The sequence below is a fragment of the Ictidomys tridecemlineatus genome, chromosome 2 (genome assembly GCF_052094955.1).
Source record: "Ictidomys tridecemlineatus isolate mIctTri1 chromosome 2, mIctTri1.hap1, whole genome shotgun sequence".
In the NCBI taxonomy this organism is placed as follows: domain Eukaryota; kingdom Metazoa; phylum Chordata; class Mammalia; order Rodentia; family Sciuridae; genus Ictidomys; species Ictidomys tridecemlineatus.
The window spans coordinates 178,176,612-178,195,506 of record NC_135478.1 but is presented as its reverse complement, the minus strand read 5'-3'; the positions used below and the strand labels follow the sequence as shown (position 1 = coordinate 178,195,506).

The following is an 18,895-nucleotide window of genomic DNA, read 5'->3' as shown; positions in this document are numbered from 1 at the left end:
CCTTTCACCTTCAGCCTGTGTATGTCTTTTCCAATCAGATGTGTCTCCTGGATGCAGCATATTGTTGGATTTGTTTTTTTAATCCATGATATCAGCCTATGTCGCTTTATTGGAGAGTTTAAGCCATTAACATTCAGAGTTACTATTGATATATGGTTTGTACTTCCATCCATGTTTGATTATTTATCCTTTTTTTAAAAAAAAATTTAGTTTGTTTCTCCATGATTATTTTTCCCCTCGCCCTCTGTCTTTACCGAGGCACTTCCCTCTGATGGTTTTGGTTATTGTTTTTCATTTCTTCCTCGTGTAGTGTTTTGCTCAAAATGCTTTGCAATGCTGGTTTCCTGGCTGCAAATTCTTTTAACTTTTGTTTATCATGAAAGATTTTTATTTCGTTGTCATACCTGAAGCTTAATTTTGCTGGATACAGAATTCTTGGTTGGCATCCATTGTCTTTCAGTGTTTGAAATACATTGTTCCATGACCTTCTTGCTTTCAGTGTCTGTGATGAAAAATCTGTTGTTAACCTTATTGGTTTACCCCTGAATGTAATCTGTCTCCTTTCTCTTGTAGCTTTTAATATTTTCTCTTTGTTCTGTATATTGGATATCTTCATAACAATGTGTCTTGGCGTTGGTCTACTGTGATTTTGTGTGCTCGGTGTCCTGTATGCATCTTCAATTTGTATATCTGTTTCCTTTTTTATTTCTGGAAAGTTTTCTGTAATTATTTCATTCAGCAGGTTACTCATTCCCTTGGTTTGAATCTCTGTACCTTCTTCTATCCCGATGACTCGTAAGTTTGGTTTTTTTATGTTATCCCATAACTCTTGGATGTTTTTCTCATGATTTTTTACCAGCCTTTCTGAGTTGGCCAGACTCTTTTCAAGATGAAATATTTTGTCTTCATTATCTGACGTTCTGGCTTCTACTTGCTCCACTCTGTTAGTGATACTCTCAATTGAGTTTTTAATTTGGTTTATAGTTTCCTTCATTTCTAAGATTATGGTTTGATTCTTTTTTATAATCTCTATCTCCTGATAAAGGTGCTTAACTTCTTCTTTTATCTGTTTGTGTAATACATTCTCAATGTGTTCTTTCGCTGCTTGAATTTGCTGTCTCGTATCCTCTTTAAGGTTCCATTCCATCTGTCTAAGGTGTTCCTTGAGTTCCTTATATGACCATTTTTCTGATGACTCTAGGTCCTCCTGAATATTTAGGCTATCCTGCATTGTTTGTACTCCTTTTCTTCCTTGCTTTTTGAAGCTGCTCATGTTACTTCTTCTTCTGTTTGACTGCTGAGTTACTGTTTACTCCTATAAATTTATTTGATGCTTGGGAGGAAAGGTATTAGAAGGGAAGGGAAAAAGTCACTAAAGAGAATGAGAGTAAGCAGGCAGAATTCAAGGAAGGGGGGGTAAGATAATTGAAAAGAAATGAAAAGACAAAAGAAGAAAAAAATAGGAAATAAAAAAAAATTTTAAATAATAAGAAAAAAATTAAAATTAAAATTGGAAGAAAAAAATGTAAAAAAAATTAATAAAACAAGAAAGAAAAATGAAAATGAAAAAAAACCTGAAATCAAAATTAAAAAAAAAAAAAGAAAAAAAAAACTAATAAATGCAGTCTTAGAGTTTGATTAACTTCTCTCCCAGTAGGTGGCGCTGTGACCACCAGGCCAAGTTTCTCCTATCAATACGCGGAAACCAATCACTGTGCAGCAGCTCCTCCTCCCAGACTGGGCGAGTCTCCAATCCTGGGTGCCTAGGGCGTCCTCTTGTGTCTAGTTACTTCCCCACTTTTCCTCTAGCCAGGCCCCTCTCACGGGTGCCGCTCACCACAATACTGGGTACACGCCAGGTCTGCTGCTCCCGGGAGCCCTGTTGTCATGAATGACTGGGCACACTCTTCCAGTTTGCCAATCCCTCAGACCCTAAGTTTGTAGAGCTTGGGGCTGAGAATCCTCAGCGAATTTTACTGCCCCTCCGGTAGCCACACCCCCGGTAGCTGGTGCAAGAGACCTCAGCTGTCAGCACTGGTTGGAGTGGTAGTCCCGCGCCGCGGGTCCCGCGCCACCTCTAATTCCCTCGGTCTGGCTACCGTGCTCACGGGAGAGCTGGGAGGGGCCCTTCCAGGAGAGCTGAGATTGGCCCTTAAGGTTTCCCCGATGTGTGGAGAGGGAAGGCTAGGGGATTACACACCTGTAGCCGCAGGTTTCAATGAAGTAATCTCCTCCGCCACAGTCTGATGACGTCAGTTGTCTGCCATGGTGGTATCTCTTGCAAATGGCGATAGTTCGTTTCCCTTTGCCGGGTGACCAATGCAACGGATGGGTCCTTACTGTCTCTCCCAAGCCCCGTTTCAAACCTGTGGCCACTACCTATGAAGGCTCGGTTGGCATTTACCTCCATAGGATCAGAAGGGCTGACCAGTTGTTTCAGCCAGATGGATTAGTGCTGAGTCACAGCTGTTTGTCTGCGGGAAGCAGGCGAACGGGAGCTTGAATTCCCACATAGATATTAAACTACAGATGAGTCCTCTTTGAAAATAAACTTATTTTGATACATTTATCCCCATGATAGTTAAATGGCCTATGCCAGCATTTCCCAAAATCTTATCTATGAAACATTGAGGGTTTTTTCATATTTATTTTTTAGTTGTACACAACACCTTTATTTTCTTTGTTTATTTTTATGTGGTACTGAGGATCGAACCCAGGACCTCGCAGGTGCTAGATGAGCACTTTACCACTGAGCCACAATCCCAGCCCCTGAAACATTGGTTTTTATAAGAGGTCTTATTTGGATATAGGACCAACTGATTAAGTAGCTGTAAACACTAAATCTTAAAAGTATTTTTCCTGGGGGCTGGGACTATAGCTCAGCTGGAAGAGTGCTTGCCTAGCACATGTAAGGCTCTGGGTTTGAACCTCAGCACCACATACAAATGAATAAATAGAATAAAGATTTTTTTAAAAAAAAAGTATCTTTCCTGTAGGACTTCTAGTAACTCTGTATTCTATATTGTGAATCTCCAAGAAGTTAGTAGTTTGATGTAGAACACCACTGTTACCATGTAACTGAAAAAAAAAGCCAAGAGGAGAATTCTATGGAATTATAGTACACTCTACCACATGAAAAACACTGTCTCGGCCATAATTAATCACAAGTAGCCTAGTTAAAAGTCTTTGATATCTAAGACAAGTTTATTAGCAAGTAAAAAACACCATGATAAAAGGAAATCTAATTTCTTTGCCCTACGTCAATAAATGAAAATACCTAGTTAAAGATTTCTTAAATAATCAAAAATCACAAAGTCTTCAGTGCTAGACAAGTTGAATTATTAAGTCTTTTAAACCATTATTCTCAGAGATCTATTATTTTATATCATGAGAATCTTGGACAGCAGAGGGTTTGAAAAAAATCTCATTATTTCCAAAGCTTGGCCTTATTCCTCAAATCAATTCATGGGAGGATTTCTGCAGCAAGAAAGACATGGATGAGTATCAGCTGCACAATTGTGTTGAAATTGCCTCGGAAGTGGGACCTCAAGTGCTCTCTGGTGCTTGTGAAAGGCTCGTGGCCAGCATGTCTGCCAAGCTACACAATGGGGCAGTGGGTGAGTATCCGTCTAATGGGCTCTACTGAAGCACTAAGAACTGTACAAATGCCTTTTGGAACATAAGCGAATTCATATATTCTAGCATCCACTCCAAACCACAGCCAAAATACCCACCACTCAATCATCAGATGTACAGAGCATTCTGCCAATATGTTAGAATCATAATTCCCAGTATAGTAAGTATATAAAAGAGGAACCCTGTAGCAGCATTGGAGTGCTGGCCAGCTTGAGCAATGGTCCTATAGGACCCATTTGGAATCCCAGAATTTGAGGACTGGAAGGAACTCCAACCAAGTTCTTTCATCCTGAAACCTTCAATAAATTAGGATATTAGGGTTCAAAAATCTTATACAGCTTGCCCATTCACTTAGGTACAGCGGAGGGTTTCTCAGCTTCCACACTATATAACTTCTAAGCAGCATAATTCTTTATTGTGTGTATGCATAATAGGATGATTAGCCACATCCCTACCCACCTGATACCAGTATCACCCTCCCTGAGTTGTGAAATCCAAAAATGTCTCCTATGGGGCAAAATAGTCCCCTGGTTGAGAAATAGTGCTATAGAGTGAGAGCTCGGGCTTCCTGATCTCTAAGTAAATGCTTTTTTTTTATAGTGTAGGGCTATGGGTTCAGTGTGCCCACCATCTTGTGAATCTATGAAATGGGGGGAAATTCATAGGTATACTCCAGCACCAACATAGAGCATTGGAAATTGAAGTAATAACACCAATTATAATAGAATAATTATTAAGCCTTTTTTTTTTTTGTACCAGGTATTGAACCCAGGAGCACTTAACCACGGAACCATATCCCTAGCGTTTCTTATTTTTTATTTTGAGACAGAGTCTCAGCAAGTTGCTCATAGTCTTGTCTTGCTAAACTGCTAAGGCAATTCTTGCAATTCTCCTGCCTCAGCCTCTGGAGCTGCTGGAATTACAGGCCTCCACCATCCCTGGCTTCAATAAATGTTATTTAACAAGTTAATGAAAGGCTTAAAGTGGGCGTGATGGTGCATGCCTGTAATCCAAGCAGCTCCAAATGCTAAGGTAGGAGGATTCCAAGTTCAAAGCCAACCTCAGCAGCTTAGCCCTAAGCAATCTGGCGAGACCCTGTCTCAAAATAAAAATTAAAAAGGGCTGGAGATGTGGCTCAGTGATTAAGCACCCCTGGGTTCAATCCCTGGTACCAAAAATAAATAATAATAATAATAACATTATTATTGTTGAGTATTTACTACATACCAAATGCGGTTTTAAGTACTACACAGGTATTATTGCCTTTTGATCTGTACCACAGTCCCATAAAGTAGATCCTATATTGCCCCCATTTAACAGTTGAGGCCGTTGAGGGTTAGAGAGGTGCCAAACAAAGTGAACTAGACCCACAAGGGGCAAGGTCCTTATCTGCCACCTCCTTCAGCTCTATCCAAGTTCCTCTGTTCTCTTCAGCCTGCAAGTGTCACCCCCAGGGTGCAGTCGGATCCAGCTGCAGCCCACTTGGAGGCCAGTGCCAGTGTAAACCTCATGTGGTTGGGCGCTGCTGTGACAGGTGCTCAACTGGAAGCTACGGTTTGGGACATCATGGCTGTCACTGTAGGTAGAAAAAAGATACAAGGGGAAATATGCTTGGTTACAATCTTGGCATTTCAAAGGCAGGCAGAGGCATGTGGGGGTTTTAAAGGAAGGGAAATTGGGAACTTGACTGCATTATTCAGGCTTTATGTAGATAAAATGTGCTGAAATTTTTCCTACCAAACTTCATTCATCCACTGATCAACCAGCACCAACTGAGTGTAGAGTTCGGTTAGGAATAAAATGTGGTTTGCGTGTCTGGAATTTTGTGTCCTGTGTTTAATGGGAAGTAATCGGTAAAAGTGGGAACACCAGGAAGGGAGTTGGCTAGGCAAACCCAGCGTTAAGATATACACTTTAAGCCCAGTGGCTGGAGAGGTTAGAACAGCCATGAGACCAGGAAGTCAAGAAAGAGCCACCATGGGGCTGGGGTTGTGGCTCGCCTACCACGTGTGAGGCACTGGGTTCCATACTCAGCAATAGATAAAAGATAAATAAGTTAAAGCTTTAAAAAAAAAAAACATGAAGGAGCCACGCAGTTCTTTCAGCCAGTTATAATTCAGCTTTCTGGCTTCATATGTAGGGTTTTTAGTTATCTGTTCACTATTTAAGCCATTAAAATATTGTTCCCCACTGAAACCTACCTTAGGAGCCATGAAACCTACAGATAGATAGGTTCATTCTCCTTTCCAATAGGAGAACATATCTTTTCAGACATGATTCAAAATGGGTCCTCTTCCTTGGCATTTCTTGGGTGTGGCTGCCTACCTAGTGAAAAGTATCTACCTAGGTCCATTATTACTTTTTTTTTCTTTTTACAAAATGTTATGAAGTGCTTATGATATGCAAAGAGATTTACACAGGGAGCAAATACTTATTCCGTGTAACACGCTATCAAACCAACAGCCCTTACATTTTTGTACAGGGAAGATTGGCTCAAGAGATTCAGTAATTTATCAGAAAAGCATTGGGCCTCTACTACCTAGTCTAAGAAAAAGAAAACTCTGACTATCCCAAGAAGAGTTCTGACATTTTTTACAACATTAAAGTTATATTTTGAACCCTAATAATATTTGGAAGTGTAAGTCATTGAAAACATATTGCCTATTTGGTTCTTCTGTATAAACAAGTGTTCATAAGATCCAGCTGTTCAAAACCTACTGTTTATTGAATGAATCAGTTATTTAAAAAACATTTGTCTGGTGTTCATTATGTGCCAAGGCTTTGTTCTGAGCACTTTACAGACTCGTTCTATTCACCTGGGTTGGAACATCGAATGCAAAAAAAAAAATCATAATTTTAACTGTTTCATCACCATCATGCTTGCTACCACCCAACACAATTCTCTTTGTTTTATCCAGCATGTCACTGCCATCCTCAGGGTTCGAAGAACACGGTCTGTGACCAAATAACCGGTCAGTGCCCCTGCCACAAAGAGGTGACTGGCCGCCGTTGTGATCAGTGCCTGGCAGGCTACTTTGGGTTTCCCAACTGCCGTCCTTGCCATTGTAATGGGTTTGCTGAACTTTGTGATTCAGAGACAGGGTCGTGCTTCAATTGTGGAGGTTTCACAACCGGAAGAAACTGTGAAAGGTATGGAATTCACATGCACTTTAATTTTTAGATTTTGAAATTTTTGTTCTGATTTCATAAAGTAAATACTCCACAGTATTTAAGTGTAAAACAAATGCCAGGGGTGGGGGAGATAATGGTTCCATCATTCTTCAGAGTCATCTTATGAACCCAGAAAATGTCTGATTAAATCTGTAATCTGCTTGCCTGGTATGCTGCTTTTATGTTTCTCCACTCCAACATGTAAATTATGAAGGGTTTAAAGACTATACTGTGGGACTTTCAATATAAACCAAACAAAAAAAAAATCTTTTACACAACATCTTTTAAAATATTGAGTTTTGAGAGTTGCATAGTCCTAAAGCATAGCAAATCCACAGTTGCTAACACATGACCTTTTCCCAGGAGCATTTGGTAAAAGGAAATTGCTTTGACAGGTGCATCGATGGTTACTATGGAAATCCGTCTTTAGGACAGTCTTGTCGTCCTTGCCTGTGTCCAGATGCTCCCTCAAGCAATCAGTATTTTGCCCATTCCTGTTATCAGGGTCCTTGGATGTCAGATGTAATCTGCAATTGTCTTCAAGGTTATGCAGGTATGAAGTCTAGTTCCTCATTTTTCCTCCCATCCCATGCTGCAATCTGAAAATGATTAAATGTTCATAATTTGTCCGCCTTGGACACATGAATGGTGCAGAAGATCAGTTAATGGTAAGAAGGCATAATTTATTGAGTTGCTGTTCCTTTACTGAACAATGAATTTGAAGGATTCAAAAACCAATGACAAGTAAAAACTCATTCCACTAAGCTATAATTGCTTTTAAATAATGTTTTAGAAAATTAACTAAATGAGATCAAGTCAAATTATTTAAATTATAATTATCACATGCTTAGTAAAATATATATGATTAAGTAGCATATGTATGTTTTGTATATATGTAAAACATCAGTATATATGTATAAAACATGTTGTATAAGCAAATAAATAATAAAATAATAAAATTTAATCAGTCAAATGTTTTCTTTGTATAATTACAAGCAAGCAATTTGACTATTATTTAACAGATATAACTAATTTTTTTCAATATCAATATGATTTTGGGCATTGTGCAGATACTGCATAAGTCCTAATTCTAAATTTGTATCTGTTGCTCCATCAAAATTCTTATTTTAAAGAGTTTAATCATGAATGTGAATACATAATGCAAGCAATAAAAAAAACTGAAAAAGTCTATTTGATTTAATTATACTTAAAAAAATATGGCATTATTATTTTCTTTAAGGATAATTACCATTATAAATAACAAATCACAGGACTGATTTTCCTCTTGTTTGTTACATCTGAGGTTACACATGGCCTTGGTTAATTGTTGCCTCTTCTTTCTTCTCCAAGCACAGTTTGGCTTGGTTCATCTGTTTTTAAGGACTGAGGCCATCTTTAGGCTAAGAGCATTTCCAAGAGGATAGACCAAAGTGTGGAGAGTGGATCCACCATTTGGGCAGCTAAACAACTGCAATATTCCCTGGAGGTTGGAAGGGTAAAGAATGTTGGAGAGAAAGATGGCTTCTGTGTTTGGTGCTTAGGAGAAACACCCAAGGGCTCATATATCAAAAACTGCCCTCGCCCTTCTTCACCTTAAACACACCTCCCAATCCGTCACTTTTTTTTTTTTTTTTGCATTTTCCCTTCAGAGCTACCACATTTTAACCACAGCCCCCTTGCATATTGGATGGAAGTTGGGGTGCCACCAGGAGGAGAGGGAAAGTTCTGTTGCACTGAACTTTCAGTCCTGGGGCACATAAGAGTAACTTTGGTGACATAGGAATTAGAAGTACTGTGCCCACAACTCCTTAGTTTTTGATAAAGATTAGAATCTACTCTTTACCAAAGATTTCTTAGTTCTGTATGACCTTTTAATTTTCTGAGTGGAATAATACATTAAAATGAATATTTTATTTTATTTACAATACTTTTTCTTATTCACACCCCTCAAAGGTGTGACTTCTCTTTATACCTAAAGGAGTCCAAGAATTCTCTATTTACATCAATCCCCCTCCATTACCCAACACTTATGCCTCATCCTGTTCCCTTTTCCTGCCACCTGCCTTCAGGTGTTCAGTGTGGAGAATGCGCTCCTGGTTTCTATGGTAATCCAAGTGTTTCGGGAGCACCTTGCCAGCCATGTGCCTGCAACAACAACATAGATGTAACTGATCCAGAGTCCTGCAACCGGGTAACAGGAGAGTGCCTTCGATGTCTGCATAATACTCAGGGTACAAATTGCCAGCTCTGCAAACCAGGTCACTTTGGATCAGCCCTCAATCAGACCTGCAGAAGTAAGTCTGCAAAGCTGTCTGGGAGGAATGCGGTGGCTGAGTGGCAGCTCATTAATGTGTTTCCCGTGCTTGCTTCATTTAGATCAGTCCCTGCAAGTGAAAGCAGCACCCAACACCAGTTGGGTGATAGGGCTGTTTCACTGAGTTGACACCCACAGAAATGAGTGCAGCATCACCACAGGCTTTCTCCAATGCAGTCTCAATCTGCTGTTGTTCATTTGTCTTTTATGACTCTTGCTTTAACACCTGTCCCAGTAGATTCAAAGCACATTTCTTAGAGTGTGGTCCACAGGGTACCTGTTCCAGAATCCCTGGAGCTAGGGTGAGGTGGGGGGACTCAAATGCACATTCCTAGGTTATAGGCCAGACCCACAGAATCAGAATCTCTGTGAGGCCCAGGAATCTGTATTTTAAGAAGCTCATCAAGTGGCTTTAATGTATAAATGTGAGAATCACTGTGGAAGACCAAGATTTATTCTGTGAAAAAAAATGTGCAGTAAAATATCATTGGCTATTTTAACTATTTCCACTAATCCAAATTGATTTAGTAATCCTTTTTTTTTTTCCAAATCGTTTAAATAAAAAGGGCTTCGGCGAATGACATAAGGGGAAAGTGAGGCTTATAGTCATCCTTGCTGTGAGCTCCCAGAGCACAGTGGGTTGACACGTGTGAAACTGGCACTTGGGGGAATCAAAAACAATTGAATGGGTTCAGCTTAGATTCTCTAATAAATCCCATGCTATTGTGAGGGTTTTCTTTGATTCCTTTGGAAAAAAAACAATATATCCAGGTCTAAAATGCTGTTCCCATGGTTTGTTAAAAGCCAGTGTTATTGAATTTACTTCTAACAACAGCTTTCTTATCTCAGGATGTTTCTGCCACCCTTCTGGAGTCAGTCCCACTGTGTGTCCCCCTGGTGAGGAAGCTTGCCTTTGTGACCCCATCACTGGTGCATGCCCTTGTCTACCAAATGTCACAGGCCTGGCTTGTGACCGTTGTGCTGATGGACACTGGAATCTTGTCCCTGGCAGGGGATGTCAGTCATGTGACTGTGACCACCAGACCTCTCAAAGCAGCCACTGTGACCAGGCAAGACACTTTAAAACTTCCTAGTGCATTCAAAAGTGAGAGTTGTATTGACTGAAATGTGGCTTTCAAATGTGTAAAGAAAATTTTCTAAGTGTGCTATTGTTTTTAGACATGAATAACCTTATATAGGCACAAAGTTGGTATTTATTTACTAAGGAATGAAAAGACTCAGAAAAAGAGTATGAGGACCTCTGAGTTAAGCTTACCCACTTCCATTTTTCTTAGTCTTGTCTGTGATTGGGGAAGTCAGACTTCCTGCACAACAAAGCCCAGACACCAACCTTCCCTCTCAGGATCATAGGGAGAACCCAAGAAGTAGGCTGTTAACCAGAAATTACTTATAAATAAACAGGTGCCTTCAGAATCCACAGTTCCTTTTGTTATTGTTGTTGTTATTATGTTGGTTGGTTGGATTTTTATTTTGTTTTGTTTTGTTTGCTGTGCTAGAGACACAATTCCATTTTTAAAATGGAGCTGTCATTTCTGAGGACTTGTCAGTTTCTTTATGTGTGGTAAAGCAGGACTACTTCTTTATGTTCAGACCAGCGTGAGTGCTTCTAAAGAGCCCAGGCTAGATAGGCCACTGGGAGCCAATGGTCACCACAGAATATACAGCTAACACAACTTAACTATGGTTTTTAGTCAATAAAACAAGGGGCACAGAATTTTTAAAAATTATTATAATATCTATTAATGAAAAAAATGTTAATACCATAATTTGTTTTTTTGTTTTGCCTTGTGTGTTGGCTTAATGAATCCATTTTTCACATTAATAGAGATGGGAGAGGATAAAACAATAGTAAGAAATTTTAGAAAAAGACAAATTCACAATATAGGGATCAGAGTGTAATGGGATCAAAATACTAATTTAAGAAGCTAGAGTAATCATAATTAGTATGCATAGATCACCTCCAATTTCAGCTGCACTGTTCAATTTATTATTCAAAGGTCAAGTCTAACGTACATTTTTGAAGGTAGTTCTTAACATATAGAATGTGTTTTCCCTTCTCTTCTTCCTCTTCTCCAACCCTCCCCCCACCAACCCACACAAGCCTACCATTCTCCTTTTTTAAAAATGTAAATTTTTTTATTTTAAAATAGATTTGTGAGAGTCTGATGATAGTACAGAGACAATGTACCCCATACCAGTTTTCCCTGCTGTTAACATCTTACACTAATTGCCACAATTAATGAGCCAGGATCAATATATTATCATTAACTGAACTTCATTATTTATCCAGATTTCCTCAGTTTTTTTGTTTCAAGACCCCATCCAGAACTCACTATAGTGAGTCATTGTTTCTCTGTATGTTAGTCCTGGCTGTGACAGTTTCACAGACTTTCCTTGTTGCTGATGACCTTGACAGTTTTGAGGGGTGTTTTGTAGAATGTTCCTTAGTTAAAATTAATCCAAAGTTTTCCTTGTTAGACTGGAGCTATGAGTTTTGAGAAGAGCTAGGAGGTAAAGTGTTCCCCTTCTCATCATATCATATTAAGGGTACATGTTATTAACATGACTTATCACTCTTGATGTGAATCTTGGGCACCAGGCAGAGGTAGCACTGGTCAGGTTTCTGTCTTCTAAAGTCACTCTCTTCCTCCTTTGCACACTGTACTCTTGGATGGAAGTCGCCACACACAACCCACATTCAAGCAGCAAGGAATTATGTCCACCCCCTGGAGAGCAGAGTATCTCCATGAATAGTTGGAATTCTTCTGCACAGGGGACATTTTTGTTGTCCCCCATTTATGCATTTATTCAATTTATTTATATCACCATGAATTCATGGATACTTGCACTATGGGTTATGGTCCAACATTAGTTTGTTTTTAAATTCTTGCAACTTTAACCATTGGAAGCTCATTCATTAGGCCCCTGTGTCCTCTTGACATACCCCCAAATTGTAGGAGTTTTCAAAGTACTTCCTTATTTTTTTACACTAAAAAATGTTTCAGGCTCATCTTTATGTATTTCTTGCCCCAGTCCTAGAATCAGCCCCTTGTCCAATGAGTGCTGGTTCCTTTATTGGAGATAGTGTTAGAGTTCAAGATCTGGATGCTAGGTGAACACACCCATTTTTTGTATTCTCTTCTTACCTGTAGCCACTAACCATGGAATAAATTGGTAGAATGCCACAGTCTGCTGGGCTTCCTGATTCATGAGGGACTTCTAACATGGATGACTGCTCTGTCCCATATGCCTCTTAGACCCTTTGGGAAGCATCTTTGTAGCATTACTCAACACTCAGTTCAGCCATGGAGGCTAAAGGAAGCCTATGAAGCTGAAGGTCAGATGACATTGGTTTAGCCAAAAAGCACCTCATGGCAAGGGTAATTTATGTTGTTTGGTCCACTATGGATCCCATGTGGAAGGTTACTCTCTACAATCAGGAAACACTTTTCATTGGAGTATAGAGAAGACATGTGAACAATTAGATTCCCAGCTGTTCAAACAACTACTGATAAATGTCTCTGTGTCAGCCAGGGGTGGCCCCTAGTGCATTCCCAAGAGAGATCCCAACGTGTTGTCCAATGTTTTCATCAACAGTTTAGCAGAATTGGAGTAAGAAGTTTCTCAAATGTGCAGATACTGCAAAGCTGTAAGCTAATGTGCAAAAGACAGCACAACCTAACAGGCTGTCGTGTAGGCTAGAAACAAAAGGAAATGTTAACAGGGTAGAAGTAAAATTGTGCAATTAGGTTTTTAAAATCACTTGCACAAATACTGGATAATAACTTGGCACCAGCTCCTGTGAAAAATATCTGAAAATTTTCACTTGCAAGTTCAAGCTTCAAGTGAGCCAGCAGCGTGCCAGGCCTGCCAAAGGGGTGATGCCTGTTCCAACTAGAGCAGGGTCACAGCATGCCCAGCTCAGGGCAATCATTGCTCCATATCTGCTCTGCTGGTCAGGAAGCTCCAGGAGCATTGTGGTCATTTCTGAGCACCATATTTTTTTTGTAATTTTTTAAAAAGTTTTAATTAACACATAGTAACTATACACATTTATGGAGTAGAGTGTGATATTTTGATACATATTCACAATGTGTAATGATCATATCAGGATGCTTGGCATATCCATCACCTCAATTCTTATCACTTCTTTGTGTTGGGAACATTCAAAAACCTCTCTTTTAGCTATTTTGAAATATGTAATAAATTATTAACTAGTCACCCTGTTATATTATAGAAGACTAGAACTTAATCCTCCTGACTGTATTTTTGCACCCATCAACCCACCCTCCTCTATTCTCCCCTCTCTCTATCCTTCCAGCCTCCTCCATTTCACTGTCTACATCTATGAGATCAACTTTTTAAGCTTCCACATGCATATGAATGAGAGTGGTCAGGATTTGACTTTGTGCTCAGCATCATATTTTAAACATAACAGAGGTTATGTCCAAAAGAAGGCAATTAGAATAAGGGATAGAACCATGCTAGTCTGTGATGAAGGTTTGAAAGAATTGGAGGCAGTCAGCTTGGAGAAGAGATGCAAAGGCCAGTTGAGAGAGCCATCTTTTGTTAAGAAAGAGGGAGGCTCCCTGTTTTATACAATTCCACAAGACAGGACTCATAATAATAGGAACCAGTTACAAGGAGGCAGATTTTGCATCAGTAGAGAAACCAATGCCCAACAATCCAGACCAACTAGCAGTACAACAGGCTCAAGGGCAGCAAGCTCCCCATCATTCCCTTTTTTTTTTTTAGCAGAAGCTAGTGGGAATCTAAAGATGAGTAGAAGCTTGGTAGACCCAGTCACTTTATGAATCTAGCTGCTAATTTACTGGAAGCCTTTTGACAGAGTTGACGTTTAAGCAGATTTGGTCAAGCATAGTGTAGAACTACTACAATAGTGATTTATATTTGTATTTTTCACATATTATCTTCTAACCTCCTCAGTTTTTAGAACAACTAATCAATAATCCAGTTGGGAGGATTCAAGAAAGTTTAGCCTTCTCCCCTACAATTAAATAACAGTTATTAAATGATTAACTATAAAGTACAAAACAATTCTTTTTTTTTTATTTTAGCAGAACCCTAGCTCAGTTAATACAATCTACATTGCACATTCCTTAATGGAAACATTACTTGCCAAATTAATTGATGAATGTTAGACCAGGTCTTTGGCTTGGCTCCCCGTCTCTCTCTTCTGGGGGAAACTCCCATAACTGTAGAGGGAAAGAATGTGGCCCATTTCCCAATATGTGTTTTGTTTTCATTTACATCTGTGTATGTTTCCCCACTTGGGGCCACCTGTCCCTGAACAGCTGGACACAGGCGGTATATCCAACAGCCTAGAGCCAAAACACATTAGCTCCTGAGTCTCAGTATTATCCAGGGTGCTTGCTGGCCGTGGGAATCATCCTTCTCCGCTTTTGCACAGCTGTATGTTCTAAATCACTGGAGGGAAAAATGTTCCCTGTGCAAATGCATTATATTTCACACCACAGAGCTCATCCCTTCCTCACCCGTGACTGTTCTCACAGCTTACAGGCCAATGTCTGTGCAAACTGGGCTATGGTGGGAAACGCTGTAGTGAGTGCCAGGAAAATTATTATGGAGACCCATTCGGCCAATGCCTTCGTAAGTATTGAAGCTCTTTAAGCATGTGAGTACACTCAGCTGGCCCTGCCATGGGCACATGATGAACCCACTGAGTTTCAAATTCCTTCCTTTGGTTGTTGATTTTAGATGTGGACTTCATTTGAAAATTCACAAAGTTTTATCTGAGTTTTGAAAATAATCTTTCTGTAGCCCTACAAAAAAAAAGTTTTCTCCTATGCTAAAACTTTTAGCCTGTATTAAAAACTAGCCTATATTCAAATCCCTCAAAATTGTGTCAGGCATGGTAGTGCATGCCTTTAGTCCCAGCTACTAGGGAGGCTGAAGCAGGAGGATCTCTGAATTCAGGAGTTTGGAGCCACCCTGAGTAATATAGTGAGACCCCAACTAAATAATAATAATAATTCCTTGGATTCACTACAGTGGAACAGACCTCTAAGACCATGATTTATAGCCAATTTTCTGATGTTTACAAGTGTTTGGGGGGAAATTAACCATTCTGGACTGAGGGAGAGGCTAGGAGATAGGCATAGGAAGCCAGAGAGATAAATATTTCCTCAAAGTGACCCATGACCCTGGGTCTATCCCATAGTTACTTAGTTAATAAACATTCATAGAACACCTGCTGGGTGTTTTAGGTGTCACAAACAATGTGACACCACCACCCTCCTGGAGTTTCTTCCAGTGGCTTTCATTACGTATGTGAGCCCTAAATAGCAGCATTTCAAGCAGCTGTGTCCAATAGAACTTTCTGCAGTGAGGGAAATGTTCAACCACCATGCTGCCCAGTTACCAGCTGCAGGTAACTAGCATGTACTGAAACAGAGGATCAGAATTCTTTATTTATTTCATTTTAAATAGCCACATATAGTTAGTGGGTGCCACATTTGTGTAAATTTACAGTCTGGGTTGGTTCTAGGGAACAGGATTTTTTAATCTCCATTTAAAATCACCTTCCAAAGGAGATCAATCCAAAGAGATGCCAAATGTGATGGTCTTGCCATCATGGTCACCCCTATGTCGCCAAGCATAATAACTCTTTCCTCCTCTCCATTTCTGAATAAATGGTCTCTTGTGGCTAAAAATATTGCCATTCTTCCCTTGCCCCCTTCAAATATGTGTTCTCAGTGAGTTTTCTCCAGGCTACATTTTATTTAGTTTTCTAAGTGGAATTGATCATTTCAAAACCAGGAAAAGGAGCTGGCGGTGTAGCTCAGTGGTAGAGGATTTGCTGAGCATACAGAGGCCTGGGTAAAATCTCCAGCACTATCACCCCTAAAAGAAAAGAAAAACAAAAAACAGGGAGAAATTTTAACTCTTGGAAATTTTGTCTTAGAGGACCTCTTTTTCCATAACCATCTAATATTCCAATAATCTTATTTCATAAAAATGCTTTCACCTTTTATTGTGAAGCAATAGAGAAACTTTACAAATGTTCCCCACAGGCCACAGATTCCACTAAAGCTCCTGGAGGAGACCAGGTAATGAGGAGGGAACCTTGCCTTCCAGCTGGGGAAGTGATCTAACACTACCCCCAGGGCTTCCTGCTGAAGCCCCTGGACCAAATCTGATAATATGTGCTGGATAATATCTAGTTGAGGAGGTTAGGGTGTTAATCAGTTTGTATTTGTAATTGGCCTTATTTATATTCAAACTGTCAAATGCCTTTTAAATCATTTGTTTCTTGCAATTAGTTGAAAGACATGGACCAGTGATTCCCTAATCTTTGAGAAATTGCAATGATGGCAATAGCTTCCCACATCGTCCATCCTCTGATTTGATCAGGAACCTACTCAAAATGCTATGGGGCATCAGATAATATTTCAAAATTCAGATAATATGCATTTAATTCCCCTACTTTTTGAGAATGAAATAGCCCCCCTTATGTAATGGAAGACATCGTGGGTCAGCACACCCAGCCCACCTGGGACTTCTTCGAGTCAGTAGCATGTCTGAAGTGCTACCCACCATCAAATCCACATGTCTCTCTCAAACAGATAAAGAATATACATATGCACATACACAATATATAAAACAGTTTCCCAAATTTTCCATATAGAAACCATGAACTGATTTGCTATTGAAATATACAGAGGCATGTATATACAGAGGCATGACCATTGCACAGGTCTCTGAAATTGTACAGTTTTTAAATAGCCACCTTAGAAACATACGTTGGAAAGATTCTCAGGAAAGAAGAGAGAGCTGTGTTCTTGAGCTAGTCATAAGCAAAAAACCAAGTGACATTCTTTGCTTCTTTTCTCTTCCTTTTTAGCATGTGACTGCAACATAGAAGGAACCCAGAAGCCTATCTGTGACCCAGACACAGGCATGTGCCACTGCCGGGAGGGTGTCAGCGGCCAGCGATGTGACCACTGTGCCCGGGGTCATGGTCAGGAATTCCCTACTTGTCTTCGATGTCACTTGTGTTTTGATCAATGGGACCAGGCCATTTCTTCCCTCTCCAAAGCAGTGCAAGGGTTAATTAGGCTGGCTGCTAACATGGAAGATAAAAGAGAGACCCTGCCAGTCTGTGAGGTCGACTTCAAAGGCCTCAGAGAGAACATGTCTGAAATAGAGAGGATTTTGAAACATCCTGTTCTCTCATCTGAGGAATTCTTAAAAGTCAAGGATTATCATGACTCTGTTAGGTAAGCTCTGTGCTTGAGGGAAAGATAGCCCAGCTCCTGACTTACCTCAGCTCCTGCCTCTGTCTTCATTGATATCAGGGAATAGATAAGTGTTCAGTTAATAACCAGGCTAGTAACCCTGCTGATCTGTCTTTCTTGCCTTGTTAGAATTGTATGTGATTTTTTTCCAGATGCCATTGATTATAACAAAAAGACGGTCAATAAGAGGTTAATTGAGGGGTGCGAACGTAGTTCAGTAGTAGAGCACTTGCCCAGCACACTTGGGGGCATGATTCCACCCACAGAGAAAGGAGATTAATTGGGAAGTTCAAACCCAGCAGAGCTGAAAAGACAAACTGGAAGTATAGTTGTTTCTAATACAAATAATATTTTTTATCAAAGCACTCATGGAAAACTTGCTAAATTTTCCCCAATTTTTCAGTTGTTTAGAAGCCCATTCATTAGTGTGCAGTCTTATAACAAATATGGTATTCCTTCAAAATGCAAGATTGTTTTTATTACATATTGTTGATTCCTTTTTTTTTCCATTCATCAACCATTTCTCAAGATTACATTGGTTTTTCTGGGCCAGAAATCAGCAAACTACAGCCCACAGGTCAAATCCAACCCAGCCCTTGCTTCTGTGAATCAAGTTCACTGAAACATAACCAACCCCATGTATTCACGTACCCTCTGTGGCTGTTCTCCCTCTGGAATGGCAGAGTTGCACAGTTAGGACAGGCACCTAGACTCTTGAGGCAGAGTGGGCCAACTTGCTCTGGGCAAAACCTGGATGAACTGGGTATAGTTACTATCCTCAAAGAAGCTCATACTTTACTAAGAAATCTCAAAAAGTGAGGTTATATAAACAATGTCTCCACTCCTCATTAAAATTTCCTGAATTAAGAAATAGTTGAAGCTATAGAGTATTATTTCCTACCTAACTTAAGTGTAACTCTAAGATTCATTATCAATATGCAAATATCTCAGATATATAAGACAATTGCTTAAAAGTTACACAAGGAAGGAGATACAGCCTACTTGTATAGTTCAGAGAAAGGGTCACCACCTCATAAACACAGTGATAGGGCCCAGGGAAATCACATGGCCAAGTCAAGCTGGCCAATGAGAACAGACACATCTCTACCCTCTAATGACTTTTGCCCTGCAAGATTTGGGCCCTGTGACCAAATCCCCCTGCTTTTTATGAGACACAGACATTTAGATTTTCATGACATGTTCCCATTTTAAAGCATTTTAAAGCATTCTAAAGCTAACCCAATAGCACTTGTAAAATGCACTAAGTGGCCCAAAGAAAACATGCCTGATGATGAGCATAGGCCAAGACCAGTGGTTTGTGGTTATAGATGTCAGGAAAATGTCAGTATACCAACAAGAAAGCAGAATGAGCCAGTCTACAGAAAGAATCCAAAAGCCCTAAGTAGAGCCAGAAAGAAGACAGCAGAAGGGGGGTCCCAGGGCCATGCCTGCAGTGACAAGAAGATGATGGTGG

General features: G+C 39.9%; 1 protein-coding gene across 1 annotated transcript in view; it reads left to right on the top strand.

Moving 5' to 3' along the window:
- Positions 1–18,895, top strand: part of Lamb4 (laminin subunit beta 4) — a 100,982-nt gene that overhangs the window by 59,230 nt on the left and 22,857 nt on the right. Inside the window, exons 17-24 of the mRNA XM_078027833.1 lie at positions 3,440–3,613; positions 4,977–5,214; positions 6,555–6,786; positions 7,203–7,360; positions 8,877–9,101; positions 9,971–10,191; positions 14,677–14,773; positions 17,028–17,403. Coding sequence (XP_077883959.1) covers positions 3,440–3,613; positions 4,977–5,214; positions 6,555–6,786; positions 7,203–7,360; positions 8,877–9,101; positions 9,971–10,191; positions 14,677–14,773; positions 17,028–17,403 — 1,721 coding nt within the window. The remainder of the gene's footprint in view (positions 1–3,439; positions 3,614–4,976; positions 5,215–6,554; positions 6,787–7,202; positions 7,361–8,876; positions 9,102–9,970; positions 10,192–14,676; positions 14,774–17,027; positions 17,404–18,895) is intronic.